Source organism: Nesoenas mayeri, assembly GCF_963082525.1.
Source record: "Nesoenas mayeri genome assembly, chromosome: 26".
Lineage (NCBI taxonomy): Eukaryota > Metazoa > Chordata > Aves > Columbiformes > Columbidae > Nesoenas > Nesoenas mayeri.
The window spans coordinates 1,120,923-1,144,551 of NC_137552.1; the positions used below are offsets into that span (position 1 = coordinate 1,120,923).

At 47.3% G+C, this 23,629-nt stretch overlaps 3 protein-coding genes across 3 annotated transcripts; 1 reads left to right on the plus strand and 2 right to left on the minus strand.

The window, feature by feature from the left end:
* Positions 1-856: 856 nt before the first annotated feature.
* LOC308050064 (feather keratin Cos1-1/Cos1-3/Cos2-1-like) lies at positions 857-1,162 on the minus strand (the record flags this gene model as incomplete). Its single annotated transcript, XM_080359990.1, has 1 exon — positions 857-1,162. One exon carries the CDS (start codon positions 1,160-1,162, stop codon positions 857-859), a length of 306 nt encoding a protein of 101 aa, XP_080216116.1.
* Positions 1,163-3,304: 2,142 nt separating this feature from the next.
* On the plus strand, positions 3,305-3,610 carry LOC308050066 (feather keratin Cos1-1/Cos1-3/Cos2-1-like; the record flags this gene model as incomplete). The annotated part of the gene is made up of 1 exon (XM_080359992.1): positions 3,305-3,610. One exon carries the CDS (start codon positions 3,305-3,307, stop codon positions 3,608-3,610), a length of 306 nt encoding a protein of 101 aa, XP_080216118.1.
* A 3,964-nt stretch (positions 3,611-7,574) lies between these two features.
* LOC308050059 (feather keratin Cos1-1/Cos1-3/Cos2-1-like) lies at positions 7,575-7,880 on the minus strand (the record flags this gene model as incomplete). Its single annotated transcript, XM_080359985.1, has 1 exon — positions 7,575-7,880. The coding sequence occupies one exon, from the start codon at positions 7,878-7,880 to the stop codon at positions 7,575-7,577; it is 306 nt and encodes a 101-aa protein (XP_080216111.1).
* Between the last annotated feature and the right edge of the window lie 15,749 nt (positions 7,881-23,629).

Consider the following 23,629-nt stretch of genomic DNA (forward strand, 5'->3'; position numbering starts at 1 on the left):
CCCAGGGAAGTGGTGGATTCTGAAACATTGGACACATTTAAGATTGAGCTGGACAGGGTGCTGGGCCATCTTGGCTAGCCTGTGCTTTTGCCAAGAAACATTTGTACAGGTATTCCTTGTGCTCCTTTCCATCCTGGTGTTCAATGATGATGATGCAGATGCATGTCTAGAGAGTAGCTGGGCTCTGCCACATGCTGAAGGACTGTATGATGTTCCTCTGTCTCATCTTCCTGTGACCTTATGTGTTGGGCATGCACAGCAAATCGGGTAAAGAAGGGAAAGAGTGAGAGAGATGAGAGTGTGGATTGTCCTCAGGAAATGTTGTTTCCCAGCCAAACTCCTACCACCATTTGGAGCCATTTCCTCACTTCTGGCTATTGGCTGTAGATTGGCCATGAATGTCTTCTGTAGTTCCAAGGGAAAGTGAACAAAAAAAAATGCAAAGCAGGGAGACCCACCACCCTATTCTTCCAAATTTTTGCCTAATCGGACTGGCAGCGGTACCCAAGAATGAAGAAGGACTTAGAGGCCCAGGCTTAGATGCAACACAATTTTAATGGGTCTTAAGAAGAAAAGGATGTGGGTCACAGGGAATACCATGGGCAGTCACAAGGATGCAGAGATAGTCCTGCAGGGTGTTGGTCTGCATGCCCTGCAGAGGGATGGAGACCAACAGGTCCCAGTTAGTCTGGCTTTTGGAGACAAAATGAGCTGAAGAAAGAGGGAGAGAGACAAGAGTAGAAGAAGGAAACATTGTTTCAAAGCTCTGAATGCAATGCCATGAAGCTCTATCTCATCTCAAAGACCATGTTCCAAGGTCTTGGGAGGTTCTTGCTCATGAAAGTTCACAGCAGCTTTAGCAGGGTCGGCATCTGTTGCCACAGTAGCGGCTGGTAATGCAGGAGAGGTCAAAGCCTCCAGAGTTGATGGGCACTCCCTCACAGCTGAGGATGCTGCCAACCGCAGCAGAGGTGGAGGAGCCCACAACGGTGTTCTGAGGGAAGGAGCTGAGGATGGGGCCGGGCAGGGTCACCACCACAGGGGAGGGCTCAATGACAACGGTGGAGTTCTGGCACTGCCTGACACAGGGCTCATTGCAGCTGTTGGCCAGTGGGGTTGGGCCACAGGGCTGGCAGGGCAGACACGGGCTGCAGCAGGACATGTCTCTGGGACAGAGACCCAGACCCAGAGACCTGGGAGACAGCATAGGAAGAGGAACAGAGCATGAGGACTTGATCATGAGAAGCAGCACAGCACCCAACCACAGTGGAGCCTAGACACCTTCTTGCCCAGTATATGATGCTTATCTCAGATCGCAGGAGCCACCTCCATTAAGTCCCAGCCTGCCATGGCAGAAGCCCTTCCCTTCCCTTCCCTTCCCTTCCCTTCCCTTCCCTTCCCTTCCCTTCCCTTCCCTTCCCTTCCCTTCCCTTCCCTTCCCTTCCCTTCCCTTCCCTTCCCTTCCCTTCCTTTCCCTTCCCTTCCCTTCCCTTCCCTTCCCTTCCCTTCCCTTCCCTTCCCTTCCCTTCCCTTCCCTTCCCTTCCCTTCCCTTCCCTTCCCTTCCCTTCCTTCTCCCATGAAAAGCAGCTCCCACTCCAGGGCCAGGACAGACCCTATGAGCAGAGACACACATTGAGGAAAGACTCCTGATCTAGAAGGGGAGGAGAACAGGCTTCACACTCACCTGATTCTCAAGGAGCAGGAGGCAAGAGAAGTGGATGAGACAGCAGAGCGTTGGGCTGCCTTTTATAGGAGTCCTGCACTGCTGCAGGCCCACGTACCCTGAGTGGAAGTAACAATTTTCTAACAAACTCATTATGAATGTAAAACACACACTAATGGTAGGGGCTGTGTCCTGGTTTCCTGCACTGCCACCTTCTCATTTCCAGGCTTCTGACTTGTGTTTTCACATTCGAAGGTTTCTTCTGTAAGTTGCAGGATGAAAGGAGTAGGCAGAAGATGAAGCTGAAGAGCTGGTGGCATCCTGTGTAGGCAGGTGATGTGTACTTGGGTCATTCTTGTCGCCTTCTTTGTGGCAAAGTTGTCCAGAAATGGGCAATACTTTCATGTTTCACATCCATTTTCCAAGGACTGCCATTTGGGACTACATAGTATATTATTTCCTATTGTCAGCCCACCTCTCTCTTTTGGTTGTTCATTGTTTCACACAGATGGGGCGCTGCTGGGAGGGTTTGACACTACTGCAACAGTGCTATCAGTACAATTTCTTTGTGCCGTGCCTTATTGCTCTCTGTGCACTTGCCACAGGTCCTCAAGAAACAAAAGGATCAAGTCTAGGGCCCAGGGCTTCCTATGGAATAACTTATCTCCACCCAGTGCTCATGAATACATCAGTGGAGAGTCCCCAGCTGTGACCTGCACATGTCCTCATGATGAGGGTCACACGGGTACAGACTGACACAGGTGTGCTCATGCAGCCTGCAGGAAACCGTGCAAAAATCTTTATGCTCACAGAAAGAACGGAAAATGTCAGCAACTGGGGACTCTGCTGACGAGATTCCAGGGACCACATATGAAATAACCTCTCAAATGTGATCCTTGGGCATCTGGAAATGAACATGACGGTGCTGCTCATATTCTAACAACTTTGCCACAAAAGAACCCACAGGAATGACCAACATTCATGTCACCTGCCTGCACAGGATGCACCAGCAACTGAGCTGAGTCTTCTGCCTGTACTGTCATGTGTCCCCTCTTGATATCCTCAGAGCAATCATTGCACTACTTAGAGAACACATCATATAGGAAATAACATGGCAGATGGCAGGAAATGAAAAGGTGGCAGTGCAGGAAACCAGGACACAGGCCATACCATTAGCTGGTGTGTTTTACATTCAATATGAGCTTGTCATAAAATTATTACTTCCACAAAGGGAGCCTGAGGCAGTGCAGGACTCCTATAAAAGGCAGCCCAATGCTCTGCTCTCTCATCCACTTCTGTTGCCTCCTTCTCCTTGGGACTCAGGTGAGTGTGAAGCCTCTTCTCCTCCTCTTCAGGATCAGGTGTCTTTCCTCAATGTGTGTCTCTGCTGACACAGTCTGTCCTGGCCCTGGGTTGGGAGCTGCTTCTCATGGGTGAGGGAAGGGGAGAGAATGTCTTCCACAGAGAGACGCTGGGACTTAGTGGAGGTGGCTCCTGGCATGTGAGCTGGGCAGTGTATGCTGGGCCAGGAGGTTATCTCAGCTCGACTGTGTTTGGGTGTAATGCTGCTTCTCATGATCAGCTCCTTATGATCTATTTCCTCCTGCCCTCTCTTCCAGGTGAACCTCTGGCCCAGAGACATGTCCTGCTGCAACCCATGCGTGCCCTGCCAGCCCTGTGGCCCAACCCCACTGGCCAACAGCTGCAATGAGCCCTGTTGCAGGCAGTGCCAGGACTCCATCGTCGTCATTGAGCCCTCCCCTGTGGTGGTGACCCTGCCCGGCCCCATCCTCAGCTCCTTCCCTCAGAACACCGTTGTGGGCTCTTCCACCTCTGCTGCTGTTGGCAGCATCCTCAGCTGTGAGGGAGTGCCCATCAACTCTGGGGGCTTTGACCTCTCCTGCATTACCAGTCGCTACTGTGGCAACAGATGCCGACCCTGCTAAAGCTGAAGGGAATCTCCCAAGACCTTGGAACATGGTCCTTCAAATGAGATAGAGCTTTACAGCATTGCACTCAGAGCTTTGGACTGATGTTTCTTTCTTCCACTCATGTCTCTCTCTTTTTCTCTTTCTGTCTCCAAGGGCAGCCTAGTGGGTACCTCTTGGCCTCCCTCCTTCTGCAGGGCAGGCAGCCTGACTCCCTGCAAGAGTTTCACCACATCCTTGTGACTGATCCTGTGAGCCACCTCCTTTTTTTCTTGAGACTAATTAAAGTCATGCTGCATCCAAGCCTGAGCCTCTGAGTCTTCCTTTATTCTGAGGCAACTATTCCAGTGCGCTAAGGGAAAAATGTGGAGGAAGAGGAGTGTGGGACTTTCCTCAGTGGATTTTGTCACTTGGACACACAGTAAATTATTTTCAGGGTTTCATCAATTAACTTTTTGGAGTTGAGTCTGAGGGATGCTGAGCTTAGCAGCTGTCTCACTCTTCCTGACCTTGTTGGGCAAAGACATTGTTATTTCTTATCTGACATTCTCTCCCCTGTCACACTTGATGAAATCTCCAACCACGGTCTGTATTAGACTTAAAAGGTACTTTGGGATTTGAAGTAAGGAATTAAGAGGAAGCAATTAAGAGTTCAATGAATCCAGGAATTACAACACATCTTATTATCTGCAATGAGAGTCCACCATTCCACGGCAATAGTGAGTTCCAGCAGAGCAGAAATGTTGGTCACAACTCTGCCATGTCCTTTCTACCCTGGTCCACATCCACACTGCAGGCTAGGTATTGTCAGACCTTTGTCTGGGCTAAGTGGGTTCTCTCAGTCTAAAACAGGTGCTGATTTGTACACCTGACAGCAAACAACATAATAGATTTTACCCACCACATATTTGTTCCTTCAGTCTTGTCTGGGTTCTGATTACTTCTGGTCATGTCCTGGGCTGGCAAAGGAGAACAAGACACCTGTATTTGACCTCATTCCCCTGGGTTTCCCACCCCTCAAAAAGTGGGCACGTGGCCCCATGTGCCATTATATTCTCAATGTACATTCTAACCCTGATGGAAAATGGCTTCCGTTCTTTATCCTCCTCAGGTTTCAGTTGTGGAGACCTGGTATACAATCACTGTTGTGTGAAAAATAATGGAGACATTCCATGTCCTTAGGAAAATCTTTTGTGTTGCTTGCTGGCTGGAGCAGTCATTCTCACTTTTTACTGCCTTCTTGTTTATCACCGAGTTCATGATCCCCTCAGTGATGTCCTTTAATTGCAATGTCGCCGTATGGAAACTTCTTCATTCCAACGCTCCCATGAGAGAAAAATTGTACTTCTTGCTAACCCTGGTAACATGGGCATTTGGATGCTGGTCATTGTCACACACATGGCACTTCCTCTGACCATGTCCACTCCACAACAACAAAAAAAACACAGCTGGGATCCAATGCCCCAGACTCAGCCTTCACTGATCCTTATCCAGGAGCCAACAGCGCTCCTGTGGATGTGCCTAATTAGACCAAAGGACTGGAGAACCTGTCCTTGGATGGTAGACTGAAGTTGTTTTGTCTTTTTTTCCCTGGAGAACAGAAGGCTCAAGGACACCTCATCACAGTATTCGAGTACTTAGAGAGTATCTAGAAAAAGGACAGATGCTCTCTCATCACAAGGAGCCAGGTGGACAACATAAGGTCCAGTGAGTACATGTATCACTGGGAGAGGATTCATTATGACAGACAATTGTTTTTTTATATGTTAAGAACAATCCTTCCCAGGAATGACCACCCAGGGATGTAGAGACCCTGTCACTGGAAGTTTCCAAGATGAGATTGGAAAGGGTGATTGATAATCTCATCTAGTCTCTCTTGCCCATGAAAGATTGGACCAGATGATCTTTCAAGGTCCCTTCCAACATAAAATATTCTATAATTCTATGACCTCTCAGTGACATCCTTCAATCATGATGTCACAATATGCAAACCACTCCACTGCACCACCGTCATCACTAAGGAAATCCTCATTCCAAATGACTGTATATCAGTTCAGACTGACATTTTTGGCAGAGAAAATAGGATGCTGCATGGCCAATGTCCTCTTCATTTCCAAGTCTTATTCACCAAAAGAGAAAACTCTGCAGGTAGGGAATAGGGAAGAGGGACATGAAGCTTTCAACTTCTTCTCTAGAAGATCAAGAGAAATGAGAGTGTCAGCTACATGTACCCAAAGGCGTGTCCTGATTGTCTAGGTCTTTTAGATGACAGCTCTCTTGTGTGTGCACAGACTCCATTCTGGGGCCCATTGCTTGGGCCCAAGGCAGACCAGGACCATGGCACCATGCTGGGAGCTTGCCTTCCTGGGCTTCGGACCAGTACTTTTTCTCCCAGTGTACATGCCCAGACTGGTGCTTTTCCCTACAGATCTCTGTGTGGGGAGAGATGTCCTACCATGGGGGCACAGCCCTTCACTTTGGTGTGCTCATGTGGTTCCCAGGAGTGTGCAGGGTCTCTTGCAGGTCAGCTCTCAAAGTAAGGAGCAGTGGTGACATGAGCACTCAGGTTGCCCCGGCCTCAGAGCCCTTGAGAGAGACCAGAAAGCTGAGTACTGGCAGGATCAGCACTTGTGCTTCAGCTGCACTTGGGTTGGTGCCTGTCCTGTCCACTGCAAGTGGTGTCTGTCCTGGAGCTGCAGTAACATATAAGGTCATTGAGTTCACAGGAAGTGGTGACTCCATTATGTAGCCTGAGTGTGGTTGATACCAATCCTAACTTGTGAATTATCTTAGTCTTGAAAAGCAGGTCAACCTGCAGGATGACCTGGACAGGTTTGAGGATTTGCCATGAATGTCTTCTGCAGCTCTAAGGGAAAGTGAACGAAAGAAAATGCAATATCATGAAAGCCTAAGAGAACTGGGTTTGTTCAGTTTTGAGATACTTACGGGAGACCTCAGCACCATGCTCCAATATATTAGCAGTGCCTAGAAAGAAGATGGAGACTCCCTTCTTACAAGCAGTCACATGGAAAAGACAAGGGGCAAAGGCTACAATGAACTCCTGGTAGCATTTTGATTGGACAGAAGATGGAAATTTTCCATGATGAGAACAGGGAGACATTGGAGACATCTTCCCAGGGAAGTGGTGGATTCTGAAACATTAGACACATTTAAGATTGAGCTGGACAGGGTGCTGGGCCATCTTGGCTAGCCTGTGCTTTTGCCAAGAAACATTAGTGCAGGTGATCCTTGTGCTCCCTTCCGTCTTGGTGTTCAATGATGATGATGCAGATGCGTGTCTAGAGAGTAGCTGGACTCAGCAAATGCTGAAGATCTGTATGAGGTTCCTCTATGTCATCTTCCTGTGATCTTGTGTGTTGGGCATGCACAGCAAATCGGGTAAAGGAGGAAAAAGAATGAGAGAGATGAGAGTGTGGATTGTCCTCAGGAATTGTTGTTTCCCTGCCAAACTCCTACCACCATTTGGAACCATTTCCTCACTTCTCACTATTGGCTGTGGATTGGCCATGAATGTCTTCTGCAGTTCCAAGGGAAAGTGAACAAAAGAAAATGCAAGGCAGAGAGTCCCACCATCCTCTTCTTCCAAATTTTTGCCGAATGGGACTGGCAGAGGTACCCAAGAATGAACAAGGACAGGAGGGCCCAGGATTGAATTCAGCACAACTTTACTGAGTCTTAAGAAAAAAAAGGAGGTGGCTTACATGGAGAACCAGAGGCAGCCACAAGGATGTTGTTAAGCTCCAGCACAGAGTCAGTCTGTCTACCCTGCAGAAGGAGGGTCCCACTAGGCTGGTTTTGGGAGACAGGAAGAGCAGAGGAAAGTGAGAGAGAGAGAGACATGAGTGGAAGAAGGAAACATTGATTCAAAGCTCTGAATGCAATGCCATGAAGCTCTATCTCATTCCAAGGATCATGTTCCAAAGTCTTGCAAGGTTCTCGCCCGATGACATCTCCGTCAGCTTTAGCAGGGTCGGCATCTGTTGCCACAGTAGCGGCTGGTAATGCAGGAGAGGTCAAAGCCCCCAGAGTTGATGGGCACTCCCTCACAGCTGAGGATGCTGCCAACAGCAGCAGAGGTGGAGGAGCCCACAACGGTGTTCTGAGGGAAGGAGCTGAGGATGGGGCCGGGCAGGGTCACCACCACAGGGGAGGGCTCAATGACAACGGTGGAGTTCTGGCACTGCCTGACACAAGGCTCATTGCAGCTGTTGGCCAGTGGGGTTGGGCCACAGGGCTGGCAGGGCAGACACGGGTTGCAGCAGGACATGTCTCTGGGACAGAGGTTCACCTGGGAGACAGCATAGGAGAAGGAAGCAGAGAATGTGGGGCTGATCATGAGAAGCAGCATTGCACCCAACCACAGTGGAGCCAAGGCACATCCTGGGCCAGTATACTATGCCCATCTGAGATCCCAGGAGCCACCTCCACTAAGTCCCAGCGTCTCTCTGCAGAAGACCTTCTCTACCCTTCCCTCACCCATGAGAAGCAGCTCCCAACCCAGAGCCAGGACAGACCCCGTCAGCTGAGACACACGTTGAAGAAAGACACCTGATCCTGAAGAGGAGGACAAGAAGCTTCACACTCACCTGATGTCCAAGGAGAAGGAGGTGAGAGAAGTGGATGAGAGAGCAGAGTGTTGGGCTGCCTTTTATAGGAGTCCTGCACTGCCTCAGGCCCAAGAACCCTTTGTGGAAGTAATTATTTCCTGACAAGCTCGTGATGAATGTAAAACACACTAGTGGTATGGTCTGTGTCCTGGTTTCCTGCACTGCCGGCCTTTCATTTCCTGGATTCTGACACATGCTTTCCCATATTAAGATTTCTTTAAGTGCTGGGATGAAAGGCTCAAGGATTTCCAGAGCAAACACATGTCAGTACAGGCATAGGTGTCAGCCCAAGTGCTGCTGACATCCCGTGCAGATAGGTGATGTGCACCTGGGTCATTGTTGTGGGCTTCTTTGTGGCAAAGTTGTCTGGAAATGGGAAACACTTTTATGTTTCACATCCATTTCCAAAGGACTGCCAGCTCTCGGTGAAGGTTGCTCATTGTTTCACACAGGTGGGTGGGTCACCACTGGGAGTGATTTACAATAGAACAACAGTGCTCTCAGGAAATTTTTGGTGGGTTTCTTAGCCTCATCCCCTCTGTGTACTTACCACAGGTCCTCAGGAAATATCAGGAGTATGTCCCCAGTTTTTCCCTGGAATATTATATCTCCACCCAGTGCTCATGGATACACCAGGAAAGAGTCCCCAGCTGTGACCTGCACGTCGTCATGATGAGGGTCACACAGGTACAGACTGACACAGGTGTGCTCATGCAGTCTGCAGGAAACCATGCAAAAATCTTTATGCTCACAGAAAGACAGGAAATTGTCAGCAACTGGTGCCTCTGCTGTGGAGATTCTAGGGACCACATATGAAATAACCTCTTAAATGTGATCCTTGGGCATCTGGAAATGAACATGACAGTGTTGCTCATATCCTAACAACTTTGCCACAAAGAAGCCCACAGAACTGACCCAGGTGCACATCACCAACCTACACAGGGTGCCTTAATCTGACACTTCTGCCTGTGCTGACATGTGTGCCCCTGGAAATCCTTGGTGCTTTCATTGCTCCACTTACAGAAGCCTTCATATGGGAAAGCCCTTAGCAGACGCCAGGAAATGAAAAGGCGACAGTGCAGGAAACCACGGCACAGCCCATACCATTAGCCGATGTGTTTTACATTCATCACAAGCTTGTCAGAAAATTATTACTTCCACAAAGAGTACCTGGGCCTGAGGCAGTGCAGGACTCCTATAAAAGGCAGCCCAACTCTCTGCTCTCTCACCGACTTCTCTCGCCTCCTTCTCCTTGGGAATCAGGTGAGTGTGAAGCCTCTTCTCCTCCTCTTCAGGATCAGGTGTCTTTCCTCAATGTGTGTCTCTGCTCATAGGGTCTGTCTTGACCCTGGGTTGGGAGCTGGGACTTAGTGGAGGTGGCTCCTGGCATTTGAGCTCGGCAGCGTATGCTGTCCCGCGATGTGCCTTGGCTCCACTGTGGTTGGGTGCTGTGCTGCTTCTCATGATCAAGCCCTCATGCTCTGCTTCCTTCTCCTATGCTGTCTCCCAGGTGAACCTCTGTCCCAGAGACATGTCCTGCTGCAACCCGTGTCTGCCCTGCCAGCCCTGTGGCCCAACCCCACTGGCCAACAGCTGCAATGAGCCCTGTGTCAGGCAGTGCCAGAGCTCCAACGTCGTCATTCAGCCCTCCGCCGTGGTGGTGACCCTGCCTGGCCCCATCCTCAGCTCCTTCCCACAGAACACCGTTGTGGGCTCCTCCACCTCTGCTGCTGTTGGCAGCATCCTCAGCTGTGAGGGAGTTCCCATCAACTCTGGGGGCTTTGACCTCTCCTGCATTACCAGCCGCTACTGTGGCAACAGATGTCAACCCTGCTAAAGATGCTGGCAACATCCTTGGGCAAGAAACTCCCAAGACCTTGGAACATGATCCTTGGAATGAGATAGAGCTTCATGGCATTGCATTCAGAGCTTTGAACCATTGTTTCCTTTTGCTCTCCCATCTCTCTCTTTTCTCAACTCTTTCTGTTTTCCAAGCTCAGCCTCGTTGAGACCAGTAGCCTCCCTCCGTGTTCAGGGCAGGCAGACTTATACCCTGCAGGAGTTTCACTACATCTTTGTGACTGCCTATAGTGTTCCTTGTCAGTTCCTATTCTTCTTGAGCCTCATTAAAGCTGTGCTGCAAAAAAGCCTGGGCCTTTTCGTCCTTTGTTCTGAGGCAACTGTTCTAGTCTGCTCAGGGAAAAAGGTGGAGGAAGGGGAGGGCTGGACTCTCTGTAGTGGATTTTGTGTTTTGCCTTTTCCCTTGGAGCTGCAGAAGACATTGATGGCTGCTCCACAGCCATTGGCCAGAATCGAGGAAATGGCTCCACAGGGTGGCAGGAGTGGGGCTGGGAAATAGCAATTCTTGTTTAGAGCCCACAGCTTCATATCTCTCATTCCTTTCCCTCTGTTACCTGATCTAGTGTTCATGGTCAGTAACATATGGGCATATGTAGATGAGATAGGTACCTCATACAGTTCTTTAGCTCCTGGCAGGGTTCAGCTTCTCTGCAGATGGGAAGGATTGATGTAAATCACAAGTTAGCACTGGTATCAGCCACATTGAAGCTACACAGTGTGAACCAAACATCCTTTTGGGCCACCACAGCTCCACGACCATGCCCAGTGTCCAAGGATGCATTTTCTAGCTACCATTCCACTATTTATAGGTGGAGGGTGGCTGGGCAGATAGCAGCATTGTACAGAGCATCCCCATAGCAGCTTCAGTTCTCTGCAGTCCAGTGACCCACCTGCCTTCTCATGGTTTGTTTCAGGTGTCCACCTTCCCTGATTTTGTGCAAATGGTGTTTGGCTTCACTGTTCTTGACAACATTTAGGCGTGTTTTTCAATGATACTTGAAAATACCTTTATAGACCTTGGCCTCCAGCCCTGGGTAATACTTTAAATTGTTTCATCTCTTATGTATCCCTGGTCTTCTGAGTGCAGAAAAGGAAATCCTGAATGCTCTGCTGGCCTCAAAATGACAACTCAGGCACACAGCACCCCATGAACTATGTGAAGTTCCCCTCATGCTCTTCCCTTCTTCAGAGCAGAAACACCATCTTTGTCCATCTCACTGGACACTGGTCACCTTCCACAGTACAGGACAGGCACCTATCCAAACAGAACACAAACACTTGTGATGACCCTATCGGTACTCAGCTTCCCTGATTTCCCAATCGCTCTGAGACAGGGCCAGCCTGAGCTCTGCTCACCCCACCACTGCTCCTCGAATGCAATCCAGGGCCTTCCCAGATCTGCAGTCTTGGCTAATTCTGTCTACAGAATAGTTCTCTCTAGGTGACAAATCTAAGTAATTTAGAGGGTATTAGCCATGCAAAATCCTATTTTCTCTGTAATAAACTGCAGTCTTCATCGTAATACACTTTTTTAGAATGCAGATTTTCTTTGTCATGACAGTGGTGCATTGGAGCTCTTTGCATACGGCAGCACTGCCTTTGAAAGACATCACCGAGAATGTCACAGAATATTGGAAAGTCCTGGTTGGAAGATTGTGTTCCATTTACATGGCAAGGTTTTATTAGCAGAGAGGTCTTCAGAGGTGATTTCTGTGAGCATACAGCAGAATCTGTTCTCATGTCAGATGAAGCCAGTTCCTGTTGGCTCTAAGATAGACCCACTGCTGACCACAGCTGAGTCAATCAGTAACGTTGCTTGTGCCTCTGTGATAACATATTTAAGGAGGTGTAAAAGCTGTTGTTCAGGAGCAGCTGGGAGAGAGGAGTGGGAATATGTGAGAGAAACAACTGTGCAGACACCAAGGAAAGCGAAGAACAAGGGGGATGAGGTGCTTCAGCTGCCAGAACAGAGAATCCCCTGCAGCCTGTGGTGGTGCATGTAGTGCCATTGTACCCCACGGAGGACCATGGTGGAGCAGATATCCACTCTGCAGTCTGCAGAGGACCTCAGCCCATGAAGGAAGCTGTGGCCCCATGAAGAGCCTGCACTGGAACAGTTTCCTGTCAGGAACTGCCGTATTGTTGAGGAAAGCTGGTCTTCTGGCAGGACCTGTGGCCCCTTGGGGGATGCACGATAGATCAGTCTGTTCCTGAACAACTGCACGCTTTGGAAATGACACACACTGAAGCACTTCATAAAGAAATGAAGGCCATGGAAAGGACCCATTTTGGAGAATTTTGTGAAGGACTGCCTCCCATGGGTGGGACCCCACAGTGGAGCAGGGGAGAAGAATGAGGAGAAAGGAGTGGCAGAGACTACATGTGAAAAACTGACTGCAGCCCCAATTCTCCATCCTCCCGTGTCGCTCAGGGGGCAGAAGGTAGAGAAATTGGCAGTGAAGTTGAGCCCGGGAAGAAGGGAAAGCTGAAGGAAAGGTGGTTTTAGATTTGTTCTTATTTCTCACTATCCTGCTCTGCAATTAATTTTCAATAAATTAAGTTAATATCCCCAAGTCAAGTCTCTTTTGCCCATGACGGTAATTGCTGAGTGTTCTCCCTGTCCTTTACCTCAATCCACGAGCCTTTCATTGTATTTTTCCCCATGTCCAGTTGAGGAGAAGGACTAATATAATGGCTTGGAGGGTACCTGGTGATCAGCCAAATTCAACTCACACAACTTGAAAAGTTCATCTGGTCCAATCTTTCATGGGAAAGAGAGACGAGATGAGATTATCTACCACCCTGTCCAATCACACATTGGTAACTTCCAGTGACAGGGACTCTACCACATACCTGGGAGGTCATTCCTGTGAAGGATTGTTCTTAATGTAAAAAATGTATTTCTTATGTCAAGATACAATCTCTCCCAGTAACACTTGTACTCACTGGCCCTTGTCCTCTCTACATGGCTCCTTATGATGAGAGAGCCTCTGTCCTCTTTCTAGATACCCTTCAAGTACTAAAACACTGTTACGACATGCCCTTAAGCCTTCTCTTCTCCAGGGAGAAAAAGACCAAACAACTTCAGTCTTCCCTCAGAGGACAGGTTCTCCAGCCCTTTGGTCTAATTAGGCACATGCACAAGAATGTTGGTGGCTGTTGTATCAGGATCAGCAAAGGCCAAGTCAGGGGACTTGGATCCTGGCAGTGGTTTTCTTGATTCAGAATCACCAGTCAGCAAAGAGCCACCTGTGTGAAGATGATTACAGTCCCAATGCCCATGTTACTAAGGCTTTCAGGAAGCAGATTTTCTCTCTCATGGGAGTGTTGGAATGGAGAAGTTTGCATATGGTGACATCACAATTAAAAGACATCACTGAGAGCATCATGAACTCAGTGATAACCATGAAGATGGGAAAAAATGAAACTGATTGCATCAGCCAGCAGACAACACAAAATATTTTCCTCAGAACAAAGAAAGTCTTCAACATTTTTGGCACAATATGGGTGGTGTACCTCCCTCCACAAAGGAAAACTGATGAGGATGAAGAAAAGAAGCAAGATCTGCAGATGCTGATTGCTCCACTCAGTGACAATGAGGAGGTCATTCTCCACCAGGTTTAGAAGATACATGGAGAAGATAATGGCACATGAGGCCATGTGTCCAGCTTGGGAGGAATGGAAAGCCCAGGGGAATGAGATCAGTTACAGGTGTCTTGTTTCTCCTTTGCCGTGACCCAGTACATGATGAGAAGGAATCAGCTGTCCAGACAAGAATGAAGGAACAAAGATGTGGTGGGTTAAATCTATTATTTCTGTTGCTCTCAGAGGAACAAATCAGTCCCTGTTTCTGATTGAGAGAACCCAGCACCCCAGATAAAGGTCTGATCATACCTGAGCTGAGGTGTGGATTGTAGACCAGAGCAGAACGGACCTGGAAGAGTTCTGACCAACATTTCTGCTCTGCTGGAACCCACCATTACCATGAAATTGTTGACTCCTGTTGCACCTAATTGGATATGTGGCAATTCCTGGATGCATTGGTTTCTTAATTGGCTCTATCTTAATTGCTTGGTTCAAATACTCAAATTGTCTGTTAGTTATAGAATCATAGAATCTTAGAATAACTTTGATTGGAAAAGACCTTTAAGATCATCATGTCCAACCGTCAACCTAGCACTTCCAATGCCACCACTAAATCATGTTCCTAAGTGCCACATCTACATGTCTTTTAGACACCTCAAGGGATGGTGATTCAACTACTTTCCTATGCAGCCTGTTCCAATGCACTACAACTGTTTCTATGAATAAATTTTTCCTAGTAACCAATCTAAACCTCTCCTGGTGTGACTTGAGGCCATTTCCTCTCATCCTATTGCTTGTTACTTGTCAGAAGAAACCAACCCCCACCTCGCTACAACCTCCTTTCAGGTAGTTCTAGAGAGCCATGAGTTCTCCTCTTTTAAGGAACTTCTTTTTCTCTAGGTTTCTGATATCAGAGACTCAGGAATGGATTCCAGAATTTTTTTTTAAAATAAATAATTCATTTACAAACAGCTCAAACTGGCTGCCCCCTGAAGAGACCCTCAGTGGAAAAATACTTGGATAATTATTACCCCTGCAATCCAAGCCCTGCCTCCCATACGCCACTCCAGGAAAATTGCAAAATTAGAGTCTGGGGTCTCCCCATTCTTCATTGGATATATTAATTTTCATCAGATGGGCCATCAAAGTCCTGAGCTTCAGTTCCTATTTTGCACCTACAGCTATAGAAAAATAAGATCTTGATAACAGCCAAAACATTCTTCTTTTTCTCATCTTCTGTTAGGTAGAGTTCTGTCCCTTTACTTATCTGTGGAAAGGTAGGTCCCCTTATCTTCTACCTTGAAGACTCTGGGTCCTTTTTTACTTGACAGAGCAGAAAGTTCAAAGGTTCACAGGTTGCAGAATTTATGTTAAGCAAACTTAATAAAATAATTCTGTATAAGCAGTTTCTCAATAAGTTCTTTGATAGCAGTATAACAAAGAATTTGATAAGCTAAGGCAGTCTATTCCCTAACAGCCCTGAGCCTCCTTTTCTCCAAAAGACAGATTGTGACACTCTAAATGTTAGTGAGATGAGAATTTCCAAATCCCTTTGGCAGTTTTGTTTTGAGAAGTCCAGCGTATTTGTCTTGCAAAGGGAGAATTTTGAGACTGTAGGAGAGCAGAGAGTGGCAGCACATTTAAGAAATATTGGCTACAGGTGAATGAGAAGAGAGGGAAAATAGTGGATGGCTTGGGAAAAGAAATCAGGAGAAGCTGGCTGATTGACAATCAGGAAAGGCTGCTTCTCTCCCCTCTCTTTTCCAGCAGTGGCAATATCTTGAGAAAAGATGTGGATAAACACGTAAGACAAAATTTTCCTATTTTCTCTGCTTCTTCAAGAGCAGATCCCTGCAGAGACCTGACAGGACAGAGAGGGGTTTTGAGGCAGAAGAGGCATTATACCTTGAGTCAAAGCAAGTATATACCCAGCAATTGCTTCAGAAAGGCAGCAAGGACAAGATAGTCAAGATCAATAGACAGGGTCCTCAGGTAAAGAGGTGCCCAAGCCCAGAGAAGCTTCTGGGTCATGCTTGTAATGACCACAGCCAGACCCAACCAGGCTATAAATGGGGCCCACACCAAAGAACTCCTTTGAGTTGGTTTTCTTGGAATAGCGGGTCTGTGAATAGATGCCTTCCCTTAGAGTGGGACACCATCTAGGAAGACTTGCCAGGATTGAGAGCCCTCAGTTTCTCCCTGGTGAGTGATTATTTCTTCTTGATATATCCTTGAGTGAGTCCTTTTTCTCCCTCACCAGGCAAGCAATTATTTCTTTTTGTACCCTTGAGCGTGAGAGCCTTCTCTTTTGAGTGAATGCGTGCACACTGTGGCTCATCATTCTTGCGTGGCCATATGGTAATAATATCCCCAACTGGTATATCGAAGCTGAAGTTTACTAAATGATGTCAGTGTTGGCTGATTGTGGATTCCCCACCTCCCGCTTGGATTGGTTTCTGTCATTTAGATTTACTCTGTCATTTGGTTTTGATTTCAGTTCCAAAGTTGTTTTAAGCCTATATTTGTTAGGAGTCACTTGGGGTTCCTCCTTGACAAGGTGTAAGTGGCAAGAGAGGTATTCTGCCTGATGGAGAGCTCTACAGCTCATGTAGGGGAACCGCACACGGCTGTAGTGTTCTGCTGAGCCCGGTTCCGGTGCTGGTGCTGATTCCAGTGCGGTCTGGGCAGGGGAACACCCTGGCGGGTCCGCCGGGGACTGTCCCCTCGCCCCCGTCACACCCGCCTGGCCCCGCCCACAGCAGTTCGTGTCTGTCTGCAGCCCCGGCTCCTCTCCCTGTGTCTCCCACGGCGCAGTAATACACCACCGCATCCCCGCGCCGGGGCCGTTCGAACCACAGGGCGCTGGACCGGCTGTCTGCTGCTACCAACAGCCAACCCGGAGGGTCCGACAGCGCTTTGGATTCTTTGTGACTGCTCATAATGAATGCAAGATCTCAGCCTTGGAACTGAGAATGGATGAATTTGATAGACTGTGTGTCAGCATAAGAGCAGTTGATGTTGGTGATGGTGCCCTTGATGGTCCCTGCCAGCAACTCCTGCCTTTCCTGGGCTCTGCCTGCAGCCACTGTCAAGGAGACAAAACCTGACAAGCCCTGCCTGCTCTTTCCCAGGAGAAATCCCACAGAAGCAGCCAGGAACATACAGAGATGATAGGGAGGAGAGTTCCAGGGGATGCCAGCATCATACAGAAAGACACAGAGGAAAGGATAGAAACAGAGAGAGTCAGATGAAGAATAGACCAATGAGTTTGCTGAGGAAAGGTGCGATGAGTGTGGAGGGAGGGCTGGATTGAAGGACAGTCCTGGAAAAGAGGTCTGTGAAGAAGCCGGGGGTTACAGCATAGTGAGGGATGGGTAGGGCCGCTCCATGCCAAATCCCAGTCCTGGCCCCATGCAGTTCCAAGCCTGGAACCTCACCTCTGCCCCCTGCACACCCAGGAGCACTGCAGCCAGCCTCACCAGACCTGCACCCCAGCACAGCCACATGCCTTCGCTCTGTTGCCCACACCTGCTTCCTCCTGCCAGACCTGGATCTCTGCTCCAGCCGTGGTGCCTCTTCTCTGCCACCTCCTTTCTTACACTGCCACCAGCTCTGCTCTGGGGCAGTGCCCTGCTCCAGTGTCACATGGGATCTCACTCAGTCCTGGGCCCTGTTAGGGTGCAACAAGGAAACAAGAGTGGTGGGAGTGTGGTGCTCGGTGGGGCTGTGGTCCATGGAGGCTGAAAGGTTGGGGTGCGTGGGACAAAAGTGGGACAGGACAGGGAGCACAGGGCTGCCGAGCCATAGTCCCCCTGCAGTGCCTGGTGTAGACAGGAGAATCTTCCACAATCAGAGAATGCCTATTCTGTTCCTTGAGTCTACTCCAAATGCTGTCAGGAATGCAGATGGACATGTTTCCACAGAACACAACTCAAATCTAAAATCATAGAATGATAGAATCATAGATCATTATTCATTGGGTTGAAAGGGCTGATTACTGTAGTTAGTGTTTGGGACCTTTCCTCAATCATTGTGTCCTCAGATGAAGTTTGGGTCTCTCAGCCATCATGTTCTTAGATGTATCAATCAAACATGACATGTATGAATCAAACATGACATTCTGAGGGGTGTTTTGGTCCCTGATAGAACTGAATCATTGTTTGATAGACACAGGCCAAGCCTCAATATATTGTTAAAAGCTGCTAGTTTTCACTGGGTAGGCAGGGCACCCTGTTATCAGGTGGCATGTCAATTTACAAGGGATACTACTCTGTTCAAGTGTAAAATTCTAGGCCATGAGAAGTGATAAATGCCCTTGGAACTTGCCTAAATTCTTCCATACACCCTGCCATCCAGGAACCAGCCACCTCAGGGCATGTTTCACTATTACTTTACCCAAAAGTTGTCTCCACTTATGCCAGCATGACACCATATCCCACAAACCCCAAATTAAGTCAATAGTGTTAATGAGTACAGCTGTTAATTAAATAGCTCAAGGGTAAATGAGGTCCTTGCAGCCCGCACAACAAAACAATTCAGATGGGAAGAGGGAGGTGAATTCCCTCATCCTCCCCACTAGACAGCTCTCTCAACACTGTGAGGGCTCCAATGCCAGGACCAAGCACAGAGCATTTGGTTCTATTAACATGTTCCCAACCTTAGCAAAATAAAGGGATAAGCAGTGCAGCAAGCAAACTGTCTGTGCTATACAAAGGCCTGTAAATCAGTAACTGCTACAGCTATAGCCTGTTCAATTCAAAGCTGTTGTTGTCTTGAGCCTCACATTAAGCACCAAAAAGACTGGGGAGAGTCAGTCTTGTCTGGTTGCCAGGTGTCCACCAGGATGTTCTATCACTCCCCTCCTCAGTGGCAGAGGGTGAAAATAAGTTGAAAAATTGATGGATTGAGATAAAGACATTTTAATGAAGAAAAGCAAAGTAAGACATGGAAGCAAAACAAAGCAGAAGTATTTATTCACTACTTGCCATCAGCAGGGGATTTTCAGCCCCTTCCTATAAAGCAGGGCCAGAGTACATGTGGTGGTTCCTTTGGAAGACAAACACCTTAACAATAAATGCACCCCCCACCCCTTTATCTCACATTTTGTTGCTGACCATGATGTCATCTGGTATCGAATACCTCCTTGGTCAGTCCAGGTCTGCTGTCCGGGTTATCTCCCCTCCCAACCTCTACCCCACCCCAAGACTACTGGTCTTTGGGAAGGTGGGTTGGAGAGACAATTTTACTGCTGTGCAAGCACTGCTCACCAGTAACCAAAACATTGCCATTTTATCAACATTACTCCAGCTACAAATATAAAGTTTACCACTATGAGGGCTGCTATAGGGGAAATTAATTCCATCCCAACCAGACTCAGTGCCTACATGCTCACTTGTGAGTACATATTCCTGCTTGTGGAGGCACATTGTGTGTGTTTTCATCTATATATGTGCGAGATATGCACACACACCTGTGTATGTGTGCTTGTGATGATACATAAAAGTGTGTCCAAATAACCACGTATATATGTGAACTATTTGCACATGCACATGAGCATGTTTTACATGCATCTCTGTGTCTCTTGGTTGTGAAATTCCTTTCATTTGCTTGTGATGTCAACAGGTGAGATCAGGATAAAAACAAGACATCCAAGTGAAGCCTTCAGTGAAACTGGTCTAACTCAGACATCTCACAGGGGCAAGATGCTGTGACTGTCCAGGTTTGCCCACGACTGTTTCATTATCCCTGGTGGATGTTATCTGGGAAACAGCTCCTGTGCTTACAGTCCCATTTACTAAGATGCAGGAGTGCTGACACTTGGGAACTCGACTCTCTCCTTCCTTCAGCCCAGCCCAGGAGACAGGAGCAAAAGAGCAAAATGTGGGAAAAGACTGAAATAGCTCCTTCAGCAGAGAATAACATAACAGACAACCTGGAGAGCTTAGGACTCAGTGTCTGTGCACTTGGCAGCTCTTCACCAGGTCGGTGTCATCACTGTTTAGCTGCACTCAGTGTCCTCCTGATCTGGAGCACTTGCTGCTTTGTGATGCTCATGGACAGAGTAGTGGAGAGTGCCCCTGCCATGAGTAACACACTCCCTCATGACAGACAAGGACACACAAATACACATGATCATGAAAATCTGCATGGACACATGTACAATGTTGTGCACCTACATGTATTCACAGAGATCTATATGCACAAATATGCACAACACAAATTAACTGTGGACTTAAGCAAGGAGAAGCTGGATTCCATCCCAGTAAGGAAGATCTGGAGCACCTTGGGGTAGAATAAAGCTCCAGATACATCAGTACTGTGTATTGAGGACTCCCAGGGACTTCCCAGAGTGAGGAGGAGGACAAACAGGCTGGCAATATTCTCAAATCAAATCCCAGCAATACAGCCCATTCACCTGAGGAAGCGGCAACAAATGCCTGTCTAGCAAGTGGGGAGGGAGCAAGCTGGGAGGGTCATGGAATGGATTTATAACACTATTTTAGTGTAGCAGCAATTTGATATTTATTGAGGCAGATCACCAGTTTAATATATGATTTGCAATAACTCCGTATCAACAGATGATTAATAAAGTTATGCAATTTAATTCAATATTTTTTTTTATAGTCAACATAGCAACTTAATTAAAGATTTGATGATGGCAGGGTCACACTATACTTACAAAAGAGATAAATAAAATGACATGCACATAAACACATACATAAATATGGGGATAAAACCCACACATACAAGGTTATAAATCACACACACACACTAATGCACATTAAACCATGGATGTGTGAATGTACATATAATGTGTGTTTAATGTATGTGTAACATATGTGTAGGTACAGCTATTGCTAAAATTTCCCTCATGAGTTTAGGAATTACTTTTAGTGTGACTTTCTAAATGAGCACTCGTAGAATCTTGCAAAATCTATCTTCGCTAGCAGACTGTACTCAGTTATGTCTTTAGATCCTTGTAGAATCATCAGCAAATGATTATTGGGTTTTCACAAAGTGAGCTCTGGTGGTTTCCCATCAGAGGGAGGTTCTGATTACAGCCCGCTGTAATCCAGGAGAGCTCAAAGGGTCTTAGTTTAGGATCACCATTTATTGATCATTACCTTTTGTCAGTAAATTTCCACTCTGGCCACACTTAGGATAATTTGTGGTGCTTTCCACCATTTATCTATGTCCAGAACTTTTCAGATTATATAGTTCTGTACCATCCTACTCAGGCTATGATCCAGGTATCAGGACATCCACAGGTCCATTAAGCTGTCAGGAGTGACTGAACATTGCTACCTTTTTCAGACAAAAGGGGGCTCTTTTCCCATTCAGCAGGAGTTTTGAGAGCATGGAGGGGGTGCCTCAATGCTTTGTCTCACTACATTTGCATAATGGGAATTGTTTCTCCTTGATATACCCTGTTTTCCTAGGCACCCAGGTGCTCAGGTGGCTCAGGGGAGGTGGCAACCATCACAGGGAGAAAGGGATGGAGGAAGAAAGAAGGGTGTAATGTGCTCTGTCACACAGAAGCCCTTGGGTGTCCAGCTGAGGATTGTACAGGTGCAAGTAGCTGAGGCCATGCCAATATCACCTGCTTACATGGGACCTTTCTGGTACTTTGTCCACATATTCTGCCAGTATTAACACATTCCTGTCCTAGAAAACCTTGTCCCTACCATTCCAACATGCCATGGGGAGTGTGTCCTCTCCAGCTTGTCCAGCTGCTACTGCAGTAGAAGGTGCCTCCCCTCCTAAAGCCACTAGTGAAGACTGGTACATGGTGACACTTCACCATTCCTAGAGGAAAGGTACAGTGGAACATATTGAACAGACCCCTTTCCCTCAAAGGTAAGGAAGGTTTCTGAGGCCCTGCCTTGCTTTGTCTCTCCCAGGAAATGTCCTCACAGACACAGAACGTATCCTGCAGATGTGAGGACCTTGGGGCCTGCAGGAAGCACTTAGACAGCAGCATCCCCACAGACTCTTGGGGAAAGGTGTTCCTCTTGCTCCACATCAAGTTGTGCTGGGGAGGTGGCTCTGACAGAAAATGATCTTTAAGGATGGCACATTTTCCTGTATAGTGGGGAGAGTGGAGGGAGAGAGTTGCATTGCAGGAAGAGAGGATGGGATGTTGCCTATATGTCCCAAGGGTAGCCAGAAGTTTTCCAAATTATACGTTTCAACCACAGAAGACATTAGAAGATGTAATCTACCTGAGAAATGTGAGTTCCTAAACAGTTTGCAGGACATTTACTGGGTATGCTCACACACATCCACACATCCATCCAAAGCCCTGTTAGGAGGACTAAACCCATGCTCTGACCCAGCACACCTTCCATTCCTTCACAAACAAAGCTGAAGGGGTGAGAAAGGAAAACCTGCTGAGAGGTGAGGTAACTATGTTAAGACAGGTGTGAAATGACATGCTGATAATGCTGATAAAAAATTTCCAGCTGCTAATTAACAATATTTTGCATGCTGCAGGAAGTGTATTTGTCAGTAATTAATGCTGGAATGAACCTCATCAGCTGATCTTCATTCCTATTTCCTCACCACAGCATTTGCAACTTGTGGGAAGTCAGGCTTGTCCTAGACTTGCAACTCACTGCTGCAGCACAGCTTCCTGCACAGGAGCTCTGGCTGGTTCCAAACTGCCACGTCTTTCTCTAAGGAGTTTACAATCACAGGGGAGCTGCAAGGTTTCACATATTCATTTATTTGCTTATCTTTTGCAAACATGAGAAACACTTGAGTCTTTGCCAAGAGGGATTGAGAGTTGTTCTACATCTTATTTTTTTCCCATTGTGGTTTAACCCCAGGTGGCAACTAAGCACCACACAACTGCTTGCTCACTCTGGCCCTGGTGGGAGGATGGAGAGAATCTGAAGAGCAAAAGTGAGAAAACTCATTGGTTGAGATAAACACACTTTAATAAGTAAAGCAAAAGCAACACATGCAAACAAAGCAAAACAAGGAATTTACTGCTTCCCATCATAGGCTGGTGTTCAGCCATATCCAGGATAGCAAGGCTCCATCATGTGTAACAGTTACTTGGGAAGATAAACACCATGACCCCAAACATCCCCCTTCTCCAAACACCCTTCTTCTTCTCCCACCATATATACTGAGCATACCATCATATGGCATTGAATATCCTTTTGGCCAGTTTGGGTCAGCTGTCCTGGTTGTTCCTCATCCCAGCTTCTTTTGTACCTGACAAGGCATGAGAAGATGAAAAGGCCTTGCCTACTTAGCAACAACTAAAACATCAACATATTATCAACATTATTCTCATTCTAAATCCAAAACACAGCACTATACCAGCTACTAGAATGAAAGTTAACTCTATTCCAGCCAAAACCAGGAATTATTTTACATGCAGATAGATATTGTCTGGTTGAACACCTGGAGCTGACCTGGCAGCTTCAAATCCAATGCAGTTCCTTCCTTCCTTCCTTCCTTCCTTCCTTCCTTCCTTCCTTTCCTTCCTTTCCTTCCTTTCCTTCCTTTCCTTCCTTTCCTTCCTTTCCTTCCTTCCTTCCTTTCCTTTCCTTTTCTTTCCTTTTCTTTCTTTCTTTTCTTTCTTTCTTTTCTTTCTTTCTTTTCTTTCTTTCTTTTCTTTCTCTTAATTTATAATAAACCCCTGGCCAAAAAAAACCAAAAAACAACAAACTCATTTTGGAGCAGCCAGTGAGGGCTACCCAGTGCCTTCTTGCACTTTGTAACAGTGGGCATTCAGTAACTTGGTAACAGTGCCCAGGGGAGCTGGGAGCTGGCCCTAAAACTTCTGTTTCCCAGCAGTTTTCTCTGCTAGCAAGGGCAGAAGAGCAGGGCAGTGCTGTCCCAGCCAGATAACCAGCATCAGATATCTCTCCCCAGCCAGCACAAAGACTATGGCCCACACCTTGGAGCATGGGTGGCTGCACCAGCACAGGAGCAAAGCCAGTTAATCCTG